This window comes from Pomacea canaliculata, linkage group LG9 (genome assembly GCF_003073045.1).
Source record: "Pomacea canaliculata isolate SZHN2017 linkage group LG9, ASM307304v1, whole genome shotgun sequence".
Classification (NCBI taxonomy): domain Eukaryota; kingdom Metazoa; phylum Mollusca; class Gastropoda; order Architaenioglossa; family Ampullariidae; genus Pomacea; species Pomacea canaliculata.
Genome location: NC_037598.1, coordinates 5,107,631 through 5,124,171, shown reverse-complemented (window position 1 = coordinate 5,124,171; position 16,541 = coordinate 5,107,631). Strand labels below are relative to the sequence as shown.

Below are 16,541 nucleotides of genomic sequence, written 5' to 3'. Positions count from 1 at the left end.
GATAACAAAACCGGAAATGACAAAATGACAAAAAAACTTTAAAACACAAAGAGTAGGGTGAGCACTGGCTTCTTACAAAGATCATATTGAAAATTTCATTACATACAGAGTTAATTCACAAGTAATTTCCTTGTCTCTCTTTACAAGTAATCAGAACGAAAAGCGGATGAAGTGGTTGAAATCTTGACAATCTGTCTTCTGTCACAACGACTGTGCGCGTGAGAGAACTGGAAGAAAAACGAGAAAGGTATGAGGGTGGACGGGTGGTTTAGGATTACCTGTAAAGGAAATCACTCTTCTGCGACTCCTCGTGTGGGAGAGCTCCACTGCTTCCTCCTGCCTCGAGATGAAGACCGCCGCACCTCAGTGCAGTCGAGGTGAAAAAACCGCTGAACCGGAACCTCTGCCCAATGTAGCATGAAAGAAAACCAAACAAAAAATTGAGTTCAGTGATGGATTGCTCCGTTTAGGGAATGAGTTTTTTTTTTTTTTAAATGCAAGCATGGATCGGGGATTGAATGAAGAATTATCGAGTAACAACTAGAAAACAAATCAGTACGTGGGAAGAAAGGCTTTAGATATTTGTGTGTGTGAGAGAGAGAGAAGGAGAGAGAGAGAAGGAGAGAGATTTGCGAGTCGTGGCCAGTTAAGTGTCCTCGAAGCTTGACTGCTTTTTTATTTAAAAAAAGGTTTGAAGGAAAAGAACTGCTATTGCCGAAACAATGGCTGATCCGCGCGAGAAGGGCCTGCAAAAACGCGATAACGTCTTGATCGATGTCACCGGTGGGAAGAAGAGGAAGAAGGGAAGGGGGAAGAGAGAAAGGGGGGGGGGATGGCCCGCTTTGCATGTAGACGACAAGCTCGTGCTCTGCACGTGCGCGGCGTGCGGCTGGTGAAAACCACGATGGCGGATGTCGACGTCGACTTGAGCCAGCGAGACAGAGACACTGCCACGTCACTGGCACTTACAACTGTGTCGACAGTCGCGTGCTGACGTTGGAGAACGCGCGTTCGAAACATGCACCGACACCCGGGTGCGAGCAACTGGATCACGTGACTTTTACTGATACAGAGGACGGTGTGGAGAAGATAAACAAATGTTCCAAGACTACGCGAGACATAACAACAAATGTTATGGCAGGTCACGTGTGTCGAGGGTTTTGTTTGGAGGATGCTGTGTCGGGGAAAACCGTTGCGACGTTAAGATTAATGCGCGTGTCGGTATCTCGATACACAGTCGCAGCGACAGCAACAGGTTGACGTTATTGTCGTCGTGTTTGTTGATGTTTAACGGCGAGTCATTACTTTGAGTCGACACGTGACGACTAGACAGAGGTCAGAGGTCAGGTTTATGACCTGCGCCACGTGCGTGAGGCAAACTCTAAGTCATGTAATCCAGGTTTTGCCGGGTTCACCCGGAGAAAGCCTTCAGAGGCATACAACAATGTTTTGCTGGGTGGGTACTTACAGACACGGGTATCCACATCATATACCGCCGACAATGGCTGAGGTCTAACTTATAGTTAAAACTCTTAAGCACTAAAAGAAAACAACACGTGCATTGCAGCTATTAATTGGTCACAAATACCGATAACAACAATATGTACGACCGATTAATCTTATTATAATACATAAAATTACCTTCAGAGGTGAGAAAAAAAATCGAGTTCGCGTTAGTTCCTGCATGGGATACGAACCACGAATGATTGAAAAGACAGACGATGCGGCGCAACCACTTCTGCTAAGCACTCTTGTCTGGTATGCAACTGTGACAAATGTGGAAAGTGCATCGTCGCATGTAGAGAAAGATGATTCCTCATCTTCCAGTTTGTGCTGCCACCTGGAGGTGAGGAAACATCTGGAGGCCGCCTCTGTCTCGACGCCATAGTACGGAGTAGTTACAGGCATCATGCGTGTGCAGATGTAGACATCCAAGGGTAAGGGGGGAGGTTGCCGGGTGGATCATGTATCTACAAGAAGAGGTAAGTGAGGAAGGGAAGTAATTACTGAGTCCAATGAATGGCATTTGGCGGCGCTCCATTAGCTGGAGCTGTGTCACGGCCAGAGTCCTGAGATAAGGCTACAGCTGGCTTTTGAGCAACTACAGGCAAGTCTCGGGTACAACACATATACAAGAGGAAGATGGTGCTGGGTGGGTGGTGGAGCTACTAAAAATAGATTTAACGGCGCCCCAAACAACATTGCATCACACGATCAACGAAATATTACACCCCGGGTACAAGGCTGCAGAATTTGACGAGTGTTAGCAAAATGTAAAATAAAAAGAAACATTTCTCGGGTGGCATAAGTCAAGGGCTAGTCGCACAACACGTTTCTAAAATTTTAAAACTGTCCTAAAGAAGCAAATTTATATTTTTTCAAAAATCGCTGCTATTCCACCTCAGCTTTCAATCCTCGTCAGTATTTTGTGTCTGACAAACACTTGCCAGTGTCCACTGCATCTTGTACCCGCCATACCCTACAATATTTTGATGAATGTCCGCGATAGTCTTTCCTGTGTCCGCCATACTTCTCGTTAGAGTCCGTCATAGCCTCGCCACTATCTGCTATACCCTCTGCTATACACTATCTGCTATACCGACACACCTCGGCCTATGTTGGACACGCACTAGTCAGTCAGAGTCCAACATAAACTATACAGTGTCCACCATTAATTTCATCATCGTCCTCCATCACACTTGCAATTTCGATCAAACCCTCCCCCTCCCCCTTTCCGCCATACTGCTGCAAATGTCCGACATGATTAGTCAGCATCTCACAGACATAGTCAGCATCTCACATAGTCAGCATCTCACAGATATAGTCAGCATCTCACATAGTCAGCATCTCACAGATATAGTCAGCATCTCACATAGTCAGCATCTCACAGATATAGTCAGCATCTCACATAGTCAGCATCTCACAGATATAGTCAGTATCTCACATAGTCAGCATCTCACAGATATAGTCAGCATCTCACAGTCAGCATCTCACAGATATAGTCAGCATCTCACATAGTCAGCATCTCACAGATATAGTCAGTATCTCACATAGTCAGCATCTCACAGATATAGTCAGCATCTCACATAGTCAGCATGTCACAGACATAGTCAGCATCTCACATAGTCAGCATGTCACAGACATAGTCAGCATGTCACAGACATAGTCAGCATCTCACATAGTCAGCATCTCACAGATATCGTCAGCATCTCACAGACATAGTCAGCATCTCACTCAGCATCTCACAGATATTAATTAGCTCGTATCTAACATAGGATGTGAAGTCAAATGAAATGTAGCGGTCTCCGGGCAAATGATTTCTACTCACGGACTCCAGACATACCGAAGGAGTTGCCGCCCCTGCCGTTGTTGGAAACAGTGTCTTGGCAACCATGGGGATTGTTAACTGGTAAGTGGATTTCCGTTTGACTGCCCCTTACACATTAGTCAGTGTCTGCTATCGACTCGTCTGTGTCCGCCATAACCGCAAGACTTGCATCTCACACTGGTGCCACTGGCAGCATGAAACTGCCTTCACCAGCCTCATAACACCAGGCGGCGCCATCTTCCCCTCAGTGATTCCTCGTTTTGTTATTTTAAGTACAAAAGTTTACCTACTCTTGCATGTAAGCATAACAAATGTGTTTTAAGAATAAGATTCAATAACAGCGAATAATTAAAACCATGAGTCGAATTTCTAACGGCGATGAAGTATATTTTTAACTTTCTTTCTTGAACGTTCAAGAGAGAGGAGAAGGAAGAGTGGAGGAAGGAGAAAAGGAAAGCCAAAATGCGAGAAGCCTGAGATCAGAGGAGGCTGAGGAAGAAACGAGGCAGTAACAGCGTGTTAAGGCGCCAAGCGCCAGGAGCTGTAGCATCCCGTCCCAGACTGCACTTCGTGTGTGGCAAAGTTTATCACGCATTAAACCTTACATCTGCATCTACATATCTGTCCCTGTCAGGTCAGCAGCCGTGGCAAACGAGAACCCCGCCGCTGCCAGCCTCCTCCTCGCACAACGTTACGTTCGCGAGACTTGGCCGAGACTCCTCCGTCTGGCCAAAGTGCTGCCACCCGACCTTTGCTGAAGGCAGGAGAAGCTCTTACAGCGCGCGTGATAAAGTGGAGTGGGGGAGGGGAGCAGGCGGGGATGAGGATGAGGGTGCGCTGACGTGTACAAAGGTCAGCGTTTTGTCTGATGGCTGGTTAACTAGCTTTCGCAACGCCGTGAAAGAAAAACCCTGCCAGGCCCCCACACGCAGGGGGGAGATGCGGAGAAAGACTCTGTCATTTGACGATGACAAACGTTATGTCATTTTTATTACAATTTTTAATTTTGCTCAGTTGGGAGGGAAAATTGTCTACTTGTGATGTAATACTTCTGAGAATAATTATTATTTGGTCGAAGTGTTTGTTTGGTTGGTTTTTTCACCACCCTCATTGAGAAGTCGGTAGTTCCGGCCTGTACAACGATGTGTCTCGCACTACAATGACCTCTGTTATCTCCCTTTGACCGCATGTCCTTGTTCGATTTTCTCTTAGACGATGTTTTTATGTTGCGATATTTTTTATCTTTACTCCTGTTAACGCGTTTCTGTTAGAGCAGGTGAGAATGCAATCCCCGCAATCCCCTTTCAAGGACCAAATAATTGTGATGCGACATCACACAAAGCCAAAAATATTCCTTGCAGGGGAGTATTCCCCACCCTGTGACGTCACTGTAATGTTGGTTTATTGCTGGGGGAGGGGAGTAAACATCTCATCCTTACACCTCGCTCCCGGAGTACACGACGACAGCATCATCAGCTGCAGCGTCAGTCGCACGCACCTAAGTAGGTCGCCATGGCAACCCAGACGCCGCCAGGTTCCGCGGGCCGCGGGTTTGTATATCGGTGCAGCAGCATCCCGCGGCCGCCTGGCGGAGCACACACGTGCGGTGCTCGAGCCTGAACACGCCGGGGTGGCGCGGCCAAACATTTGCCCGCTGATATCAACACATCACCCAATAAATCGCCGTCGAGATAAACTCCAACCGTTTGACGCCCAGCATTTTAAACGGCCGCAGACACGCGGACTCGTTCCTTGGGTTCGTTGTGCGGCTGGTACCCGCCTGGGACTCTCCCCTCGCCCCTTGCGTTCGTTTTTTTTCTTTCTTTTTTCTTTTTCTGAAGAAGAATGGAAAGAGATGAGTAAATGTTGAGTCGTTATGTTTTTGCTTTTACTTTTGGCTGGTTGGTCGTTGTTGTTGTCGCCGTTGCTACTGAACATGATGGAGATTTCGAGATTTCAAAAGCGGTTGCTTTTGATGTGTGAGTAGTTTTTAAGTTACAAGATGCAAACTCAACGAAGCTCAGTAAGAGATGAGGTATGGCTGACGAGTGACATGATGAGGCCGACTGTCTGTCTGGGAGGTTTTTAGTAGCTAACACTAAATCCTTGGTGTTGAGTTGAGATAACATCATCATCGTCGTCATTATCCTCCTCCTCCTCCTCCTCCTCCTCATCATCATCATCTGGATAACTGATTGCATGATGACGGTGTTTTAATTTTCCAGATAAACCATTGCTAGTTCCTCCGATACTCCAGCTTTAACAAATTCCTCCCAACAACACACCCCTCTAACGACTACCTTCCTTCCCCCACCTACCCATCCTTGCAGCTCCCAAGACAGGTAGCAAGAAGCGAAGATCAAACGAATACCTGTGCCAGTCTCTAACCTGTGTGTTTTATGCATGTCTGTGTTCCATGCTCACTCCCCGACATCTCTCGTCAGGGTTTTGCTTGTTGTCTGACATTCTCCCCCTGCGCTCCCCATCCTTTGTCACCACCACCGCCCACCACCACCACCACCACCACCACCACCACCACCACCACCACCACCACCACCACCACCACCACCACCACCACCACCACCACCAAGCCCACCGCTTACGGTCGTTGTCGCTGGCGAGTCGATAACATCTGGCGCCAAAGCTTTTGCAACGGAGGGACAGGGTTGTTGTCGGCCGTGAAGTTTGCAGCTACTGTCTACACTCACCGTGATTCAGCGGCGTCCAGGTGTGTCGGGTACTTCACTCTCTCACTCTCTCTTTTTTTAAAAAAAAAGACAGAAGAAATAAGTGGCTGAGATTTCCATGAGCCAAGCGTTACATGCACGCAGCGCGAATGTTGCGTGTGACGGTACGCGACGCATGGGACGTGCTGATGTAGCAGACACCAGTGGCGATACGACGACGATAACGACAACATGATGGTATCAACAACACCAGAGCTGGTGACATGATCACCTCACTTTCTCTCTCTCTCTCTTTCCTTCTCTCTCTCACACATACTATTTCTAGGGGGGTGCTTTTTTGCTTATGCCAGGTAATCAGTGTGTATGTGTGTGTGTGCAGGAATGCAAGTAGGTATTTGGAGATATGTATTATCCTTTATCACATTGTGGCCCTAAAAAAAAAAAAAAAAAAAAAAAATCAAGGATGCTGTAGCGACACAGACTAGCGCCGTTGAGCCCTCGACAACAGATGGCGGACAATATTTGAGGCTTTGTGTCAGGAGATGCTAAAGCTTGTGGATTAGTCTTATGTGTGAAACTGTACCTGTGTGGATCATCATTTACAGGTGTAAATGTTTGTCATTGTACTCCGCTCATTGAGTTCCACGACAAGATGGGGGGAGGTGTGTGGGTGACAAGCTTCACGATGTAGTGACAGAGCGATGGGATGAATGGAAAGAGCGACATCGCTTCTAATGAAGTGTTTTTTTCTCTTTTTCATAATGAGTGATAAAACAAAAAATTCCTGGACAGAAAGACAGAAAGTGACTGTACGAACACAGAGAATCTGTTGAGTGTGATTTAGCCTCAAAGAGAGAGGTAAATCATCATCATCATCATCATCATCATCATCATCATCATCATCATCATCATCATCATCATCATCATCATCATCATCATCTCTTTCTCCTCCTCCACTATTCTCACTTTCTCAAATTTCTTTTTTCTTTTTTTTTTTTTTTTGCGGTGTTCACCAAGCGCTCCCTGACTCTCCTGCCAGGGTTTCATATGCAAATTAACACGCGCCCGTTTTTCTGATATTTTCTTGATAGCTGCTTGCATTTGTTATTCTTTAAAGGCCTTTCACGCAGAGCTGTTGACACAGTTCAGGCAGTCAGATGGAACGCGACCTGAATCACAGGGTTACAGCTGAGAAAACCGAGCCTAAGTATTGGAAACCTTTGATTGGAAGTAGCTGGGTGGATAAGGACAGTTGTTCCACCCTTAATGATTTTAACGGTTCACATGGAACGAGAAAAGTGCTGATTATTCTTAGAAACGGGGATTTTGTCTCCGTGTGAGAAAAACAGGGTTTAAAAGTACTTACACTCGCGCGCGCACTCGCACGCGGGGAATATTTCGTTCCGAGGATTGCTGAGGGAAATATCGCGATACCCTAGCGATACAGAAGGCGGAGCTAGATAGCATCGTTAAGCCATTGGTCAATATCTGCGAGAGACACCCCGCCTTCCTGACGATCAACCAATGAAATGCTTTCAACGCCGGCAAGGCGGATAGACTGGCTCCCTCAGCGCGCGCGGTGACCGTGTCACTGCCAGCCACATGATTGACAGAAGACCAATTGTTGAATCATCCCCGGCACGCAACAAGCCAATCAGAGCTCGATCTTGCTGGGCCGCACCGCCATTATGTCAATATCAACAATGTAATACGCCTCATGATTGGCCATTAATTCGTTTGTCGCGCCGGCCTCGTCTCGCCTTCCCAGCCGCCTGGCGCCAGCCTGAGAGAGAGAAAGAAAGAGAAATATGGTGGAGGGGAGGTACTCTAGCTTGTTTAGTGTTCAACGACTGAGTGGCAGGCGGTTGGAGAGAGCGCGTGGTTAGTGTGGTACCTTGGAGCGAGCGATCGCTTGCTGGGAGAGAGAGCCCCGGACTCTTGAGGAAGTTACTCACGCACACGGGCGCGCGCACGCATGCAGGCAGACAAGCTCGTTCCTCGCTCGCGATTCTTCGTCTTCTTGTCTGCGCCAGAGAGGTGGTGGCGGCGGTTTGTGTTTCTGAGAGTCTGTCTCATCAACATGTGGATTGGCTGTATGGTGAATATCACATCGCAACCCTCAGTCGCGGTTCGGTTCCCGAGTGTTCTGACTGTCGCGTGTGTGCGCTGAGTGCTAGGATACAAGGCTTGATTCCATACTTTCATCGCTTTTTTTATCTGGTCATCGTTGCTGCTGCTGCTGATACTACAACCTGGTAAGCCAACTGCAAAATATTCAACATTTTTTTTTTCTTCATTTAGCGATTAACATCCTAATTTACAGTTGACCTGTGATCTTTCTGTTATTGTCATCTCATTGGTTTACATGGTATAATCTCTTTCATCATTATTCGGTTCTTGTCGATGAAATCGTTTGATAACTGTGCTGGAGGCTTAACCACACATCTGATGACACGGGTCATGGCGGAGTTGGTCTTGTAACGGAGTAGGTCGGGTTAATCCGTGGCTGATAATCGGATCAACCGTTGCAGGTCGGAGAGTATGTACGTTAATGGATGCAAATGACAAGAAGCCTTTTCCGACTGACACACGATTAAAATGTGGGCTGCAAGTCCTGACACATTGTGCGATGGAAGCAGAAGTAGACACTGGAGGGTGAGAGGAAAGTAGACATTGGAGGGTGAGAGGAAAGTAGACATTTTGATTGATGCACGATTAAGATGTAAGCCGCATGTAAGCTGCAAGAGATTTCTTGTCGCAGGTTCGGGTCCCGTGTTATCTACCAGTGGGTTTTCTGATTATTTGGTGCCGGGTCACAAACGAGTGCATCGCAGAATTTACAAACACTTTGATGCTGTAGTCACATGACATTTAATTGCAGATGGATGAAGAACACATTCCGTGCAAATGTTTGCTGACATGTTAAACACACATTACACATCATCTTTGTTAGCTCGATGTCCGATACTGATTATTACACATTTTCTTTATACTGATCGTTGATCCGATGTTCAAGCATAAGTCAAGTGGACATGTGATGTAAACACATATATCAAAAAGTTTTTATTGAAAGATAATTTCTCTTCTCACTACATCCTCTGCGAAAGTAGGTTGATAGGAGGAGTGTGAGATATATCTGTCAACATGATGATAATGATGATGATGATGTCTTAAATCACACTAACTGCTTTTTAAGTAAGCACTCGGTTTAGAGAATTGTCCACATGGAATATTATTAGATGTAAACAGGCAAGTCTTCAATGAATGTTTACACGGAACCTAAACTGTTAATAGTTGTTTAATGGCCGATTGCTTGACAAAAATCTTTTTGATAAAGTCATGTAAAAATTTAGTCGACCGTTTATTCATACTTGTGCGACTAGTACAGTCTACAGAAGCAACAACCCCCGGGTTATAATTATACTCATCGAGGGGCACATACCCCAGCAGAGTATGTCTGAACACTAAGAAAGTTCAGGTTGATGAAGGGCAATTAAATCTTGGAGTTATTTTATGATTGCTGCTGACACTGTCGAGGGTGTAGGGCTGTAGACAGGTACAGCTGTATGTCAGGACCAGTCACCTACTACACGAAATAAAGATTCTTCTTACCTACCCGGTTCGGAAAATACATCGCTCAATTTTTATCGTTCAGATAAACACATCACTAAGTTTTATACCTTTTTCTCATCCTTTTCACAAGTTTCTTTATCATGAACAGATATATATTCTTTTTAGAAACAACTTGTAGATAGGTAGTAGTCTTTAAAGCACTGATTCATGACATGACACAATACAACGATAATGTAAGAATGAAATTACTTTATTTTTGTTAGGTATTTATATGTCACATATGATTAATAAAATTTGTAACTCTGTCGTCGGAGGCCTTTTGTCCTCGACCACTAAGCGAGGCAGCAGCGCGACACCTGATGGATTTTTCAGGTGTGCACCGAGAGCCGCTGTCACATAAAACATTTTAATAGTGTCATCTGTGGCTCGGGGTGGAAACAGGTTTCTTTCAACACAGCTGAGTTGATGAATGAATAGACAACAGAGATGAGAAGCAAGCTAACAACGGGGAGGATGATGTGGACAATGTTTTGATGTCGGTAGTGGAACAAAGTTCATTAGTAGAGGGGTAAAGTACAGATGACTTGTCACAATAGACTTATGTGTGTCCCTACAACTATACCCAGTGTATATTTTTCCTCAGGTGGAGGAATGGGGTTGATAATGAGTTGGTAATGAGTAGCTCATTCCCTTTATTGCCCGTAGTAAGGTATTCGGGATGCTGACCCTGTAGTGAACCTGTCAATAAGATGCTCGAGCCTGTAACTCAGGAGCAAAAGTGATGCTAACTACACTCGGTATGCAGCGCTCATTTATTTTTAGGAACACTTATCATTGCCTCCCACCAATCTGTTCCCGTGGGTCAGAGTGCGCGTCCGCAGGACGAGAGTGAGTGCATCAACAATGCGCCCTCGCCATGCGCGTGCGAACGATGCTAAACATGAAAACGGAGACAAGACACGTGCGACAAACTAACAACGCAGGCCGGCATGCAAACATGAAAGCTATTCATCTCACTGCTTTTATCTCAGCTGATGAAAAGGGGAAAAGTATACTTTAAAAACTGTCTTTTTGTCAGTATTTCACTCTCACTTTCTGTCTTCTGTGCTGACAAATGCATGCACACAGTCACTTAATTTATAGAACACAAATCATAATGACATGCGTATGCTGCGAAAAAAAAATACAAGCTATCAGACCGCAAGTAGTATACAATCTACCAGAAAAAAATAAAATAAAACTTAAAAAAAACAAAAAAACTGGGCGAGAGGCTATACCCGAGGCGTATTACTGATAAGAAACCCGACATCACCGAGGACGAAACAGAAGGCTTCAACATCCAAAACACGAGGAGGGGGAGGAAGGTTCTACATCTTCCTCCGCAAACCAACGGCCTGGCAGCACTTAATCAGCGACCAATCTCAAGTGAGTGTAATTAGCGATGTCACCAACAACATGATTCATTAGCCCGCTAGTCGGCGCTGGTGTCCCGACAGTGAAGTAGTGGATCGTAGGTGGCGACCTCGGTACCTCCACAACAACCGCCTCGTGCATGCAAAGTGTTTTTTTTCTGTTGCACGTGTTGTGCAGATTGAGTTCCACAACACAGTGTCAGAAAATATATTTCAAATATTTGTCTGTAAAACAGCGAAACTTTACATGTAACCAGACGAGTTTGCGTCTGATTCTTGCTGGCAGCGTAGTTGATGATGACGACGACGACAACGATGATGATGATGATGATGAATAGACACTTGACCGAACAGTACTTTTTGTTGTTGGCGAAGCTGTTGAGGTTTGCTACAGAACCTGACAGAATGATGGAGTGTGATTGCGAGGGTCGACTGCAGATTAGTAGAGTAGCGAGCTGTGAGGTGCTCTTTCATCAAATGATGGATAAAATGATAAAAATGTTGCAGATATCAATTGTAAGCAACAAGTATTTTTCTGCGGCTTTCACCTCTTTTTTGTTAAACTGTAAAAATCGTGTACATTAATCATCGGTGAATATAGTGAGTATATTTCAAAACTGTATCGTCGGTTATTTTTCATAACTATCAACACTTACTTTGGTCTTCTTGAGTCATCTGTTCACATTCCTTCTTGTCTTCTTGTTCCGCATTATTTAAGCTAGGCTTTAAGCCTTCATTCCATTATGATTAATAATGATAATATTAAGAATAATAACTTCTCTTTGTAATGTGTGTATATATGTTTCATGTGGTAGTTGCCACCTTTCTGTGAACACACATTCATGTCTCAGGCTTGGTTAATTTAGTGTCCATACACACGAACAGTCTGGCAAGTTTGAAATTGAGATGGTGGATGAATTGTTATGCATACACGCTCGTAAACATTACTTTAATATCTTTTTATGATTATCATGTATGTGTGAGAGAGACTTGTGAATTCTTTCGGTCGTAGTCTCAGAAGTTGTTTTCGCTTTATTGTCTGACTGAAAATTTAAAGAAGTCTTCCTCGGTAATGTGATCGAAATGGAAAAATAATTTGTGTGTGTTTTTCTTCACTTTTCACACCTTAATAAGACTCGGCTCATTTTCATTCATGTACAAGACTTGAGTTTTAAAATCTTGACTGGTTTCTCCGATTCAAACACTCAGCAAAATTCTGTTTTCATGCCACGACAACCACTACAACCGCCTTTTCTGTTGATAGCACTACCCCTCCTCCTCCTTCCTTTATAAATTGTTCCTCACGATAAAGATGCTTTTCATCTTTCCATTTTACATTCACCCCTCGCCCTTGCAAGCCTCGTTTCTGACTTCCGGCAATATCTCGCAGACTGTTATTGTTTACCGTGAAAATAATGAACACACGCCGGGGCCTCATCGACGTCTGTCATCGGACACTGTTCGCCGTAGATTAAGAGCAGTATGATGCACAAGTGCTGGTCTGATTAGCAGGCTAGCGAAACAGCTGCACTTGAGATAATTTGGTGCTCGTGACAGCTGCGCTTGAGATTAGCTGCCCCTCGTGACAGCGGGGAGATTACTCCACATTTGCCGCGTTAGCTAAACGGTTGTGGCGTCCATGGGGGGGCAGGCTGTCTTCAGGACAACATCCAAACTACTTTTTGTGGAAGATAACAGAATAGACAGTAATTTGGTAATGTACTTTTATTCAACAAAACGACACAGACATAAAATGAACGCTCACTCAGAATGTCTGAACATTCTCTCCCACACACGGAGACTAATATTCTGTTCGGACATGGCGGCTTACTTCAGAGGTAACGGTTGTGGTCAAGTGTTGACTATGACATCCTTGTGTTGATCTGCCTTCTCTCTCTTCAGCCATACTGATGGGGGAAATAAGACTTCCTTATCCTTCCTCTTTTCCTTCCTTCCTCTCTTCTTGCCTTCTTCCTTCCTTCGCGTCCAGTTCTGACCTCCTTTATTCTCACTCTTTTTTTTCTTTTCCTCTCTCTCGTTCCATCCTACTAATAGTCTGAATGTTGAGGGCGACATTTCGTTATGCTCTATATTTGAATGCCAGAGCAGAGAAACGTGAAGGAGAGATATTGCTGATACTGAAGACAAACATTCTCTGTTGGCACGATGAACAAAACGGTTCGTTGTTCCCGTCCTCAGCCTATCACTCCGGACTGAAATCTCGAAAAAAAGCGAGCTCTGGTTACCTGAAAAGTGAGTTATAATTACCCCAGAAATGAGTTCAAATTACACAAGAAACTCGTTCTGGTTATTCGAAAACACACAAGCGGTGTTGGAGGCACTTGCACATGCGCTGATAACACGGTCCACCCTCCGCTTTCCCTCCAACCCTCCCTCCCTTCCCACACTCACATTAAGTAATGTATTACCCGCCCTGCCTTCCTCTCCTCGCCCTCCCACACAGCATTGGGAGTGAATTTGCTGAGCTTATTGCTCCTCTTACATTAGTTACTAACTGGGTGACGAGGAGGGGTAGAGAAAGGGGGTGGATGGGAGGAAGATAACTACTGGAGATGTCGCGATGTTAATTTGTGCTTAATGGAAGTCGAAGTTGCATGAAGCAATCGGTTGGACATGGCTGCTTATCAAATCTCACCACCGCTACCTCCCAACCACATCAACACACCCAGTCGGTCACGTGACCAGAAGTGGTCGTAGTTGTGTATGGCTGGAACTGGCGAGTTGTCGAGAAACTCAACGAATCAAGTTGCTGACTTTCGGAGATTTTTTTTTTTTTTTACAATCTGCTTTAACTTCTTCACACAGTCAAAAACATCAAACAGCAAAATTGAATGTTATTTTTCAGACAATAAATGAATTACAGAATAGTTTAACTGGCAGATTAAGAAATCTTTCAAAGTTTAGAAAGTAGGATCTTTTAATAACCATCATCATCAGCATCATCGTCATCGTCCTTGTATTGAAATTTGCTGTTTCATTACTTTCATTGTATAGTCTCGCATGTCATACAGCAACAGAACTTTGGTTTTATTTCGAAAGTCCCATGACAGTTAAAACTGAATCGTTGATATCCTGTTTGTTCACTCGGATGTGTGGTGCTATCTGTTTTGCCCGCTGTTGCAGATCTCATCTGACGGCCTGAGCGACCCTGTGACAGACACCAGAGGTTCTGGGGTCATGGCACAGTCGAGGTCCCGGACTGACTAGACTGTCCACTGAGTTGAGAACAAGGTGAAGCAACAACCAACTTGGGTCTTTGATGGACATCTCTTCATAAAATATTGCATGGACCCCCCTACCATCGCCTGCGACTTCTCGACTGTCTGGCGGGAGGAGAAAAGGATCGTGTGAAGGCGGAAACTAAACCGAGGACTAGCTCCCCTCCCCGCTCAGTCTGAACTATTTGTTACCCATCCACCCCACCTACCCTTCCTTGCTACCCCCGCAAGAAATCAATTGCAACGTGAGACCCCGAGACTTCCTCCCTCTCCGGTTCGAAGTTCAGACTAGCGAGGGGTTAACCATAAAGCTCGAGACTAGACTGGTCCACGAACTCTGTGGAGTTTTATGATTTTCCTCCTTCATTCCCAAAAGTTGCTACACCGAATTCGATGTGCTAGAATGCTGCGAAAAATACACGACGATCAAAAGTTGTTTCTCTGTCAAAAGAGATCCTAGTAAAATTAACCGTTGGACTCGAACACGAGGGAAAGGGTTAACCAGTGGTTTTGCTGCCGAGCGGGATTTTGTTCCTTGTAGCTCGGTGCTGGCTTTTCTGAAGTCACGCAAGCCCGCGCGGGACTCGGCTCTGAGTGAATAAAACTGTCGTCGGCTCAATAATTCAAGAGAAAAAAAAGTTGCCGTTGGCCAGTTAACGTCTGGAGAAGTTTCCCCTCAAGTGGGGAAAGTGAGCAGGAGACTGTTCCTTCTTCGTGTGTGTCACCTTCTGCAGCATCACAAAAAAATTTATTGCTGCTCAAGTCACGTGCTTTTCCAAATCTGGCCAATCCAGTGCGCATGTCACTCAACTGCTGAAGCCGTGGACTTTATACTCTTCCAAGTAAGTACCCATCATTGCCATGTCGGCCATGGCAGACCAGCACCACTCGCCGGCAGCCTGGCTGTCCCACGAGGCCAGTCGGGTACCCAACGGGTACGACGGCACGGGTGCGGGTATGCCGCTTCCCTCAGAAGACATTAGTGACATGTTTTTCCCACATCCGTTGGATTCCAACCCTTCGCACATGAACGCAAGTTACTACTCAGCCTCGGCGGCCCGGGCGCATGGTTATAGAAGTCCACACGGTAAGTTTGCACTAATCAACAGCTTTGTGTGTGTTTGTTTGTTTGTTTGTTTGTTTGTTTGTTTTTAGTAAACTCACACGCACCGTTGACCTGTAGTATGAAGAAAGCAACATACCTCGTCTCAACATTCTACGATTTTAATGTCATGAATGTTACAGAGACAACTGAAATTTTTCTTTTGTCAAAACTATCGATTATTTTAAATGTTTAGTATACACAATATATTCTTTCATCTTTCTTGTTCTTTTTATTTATTTATTTATTTTAGAGTTTTGATTGTCTTTCGTAGATATGTGACTCATCATCAAAATTAAAATAAATTTTAGCGGAATATTCTTGAACAGTATACATTTATTTTTCGTTCGCATTTACTTATTTGCTCGGCTGATGAAGACCAAGACAACTGAAATATAAAAGTTTCAATTTTCTGACCTATCGTATCGCATATTGTATATATTATTACCCGAGTGCGTATATTTAAAAAAAAACAACCTCGGCAATGGTTTATTTTCTTTAATGTTGGGAATGAGAAAAAGAAAGAAAAGGACTGACAATCCGTGTTTGGGGTTGACAACTGTTAGCAGCATCTGTCTCTGAGCGAGGGAATGCCAGTTGGGTTGTTTCCTGTTTTTCTCGCTTTAATGTGCAAGTGTTGTCGCATCCTAATCTTCTTAGCAGGATGTTGCTAGGGGTTGGGGCTGCGGCGATGCCCCGGTGCTAACTCAGACACCACCGAGGCGACACTAGTCGCAGAGAGAGTGTTGTCGAGTACCCAGGACTCGCCAGCTTTCACCACCACCTATCCGACACCATCAGCCCCAGCCGCGGAGGAAAGCTGTGAAGTGTGTTTATACGGGTACTCAAGTGGGTGGCGGCGGGTGGGCAAGCAGGAGGCAGAGGAGGTGGGCCGCTTTCTGTGAAGGATACTCGGGAGGGACAGAGGTGCCAGGAAAACAGCGATAAACCAAGCTGATGTAATAGGTTGATAAATAAATAAACAAATAAATAAGGAGTTGTACAATTGAGACAGCGGGACAATGGCCGAAGTCTGGGGTATGTACAAATATGGCGTCACTAACGGAAAGCCAGACCGTTGGAAGCAGGTGTCGCGATTTCTCGTTTGTGGGATTCAAGCAACTAGGAAAACACAGTGTCAACATGGATGTCACATTTTCTCATCAGAGATTTTTTTTTTAATCTCAGACTTATTTTACC

The 16,541-nt window shown here is 45.0% G+C and overlaps 1 protein-coding gene across 2 annotated transcripts in view; it reads left to right on the top strand.

The window, feature by feature from the left end:
- Positions 1–16,541, top strand: part of LOC112571435 (transcription factor GATA-3-like) — a 77,626-nt gene that overhangs the window by 2,423 nt on the left and 58,662 nt on the right. The window contains exons 1-2 of one of the 2 annotated variants that reach the window (XM_025250407.1): positions 7,753–8,270; positions 14,145–15,326. In XM_025250407.1, the coding sequence (XP_025106192.1) occupies positions 15,101–15,326 (226 nt within the window). In that variant the 5' untranslated portion in view covers positions 7,753–8,270; positions 14,145–15,100. Of the gene's footprint in view, positions 1–7,752; positions 8,271–14,144; positions 15,327–16,541 lie in introns of those variants that run through there. The other variant, XM_025250408.1, reaches the window with a different exon arrangement.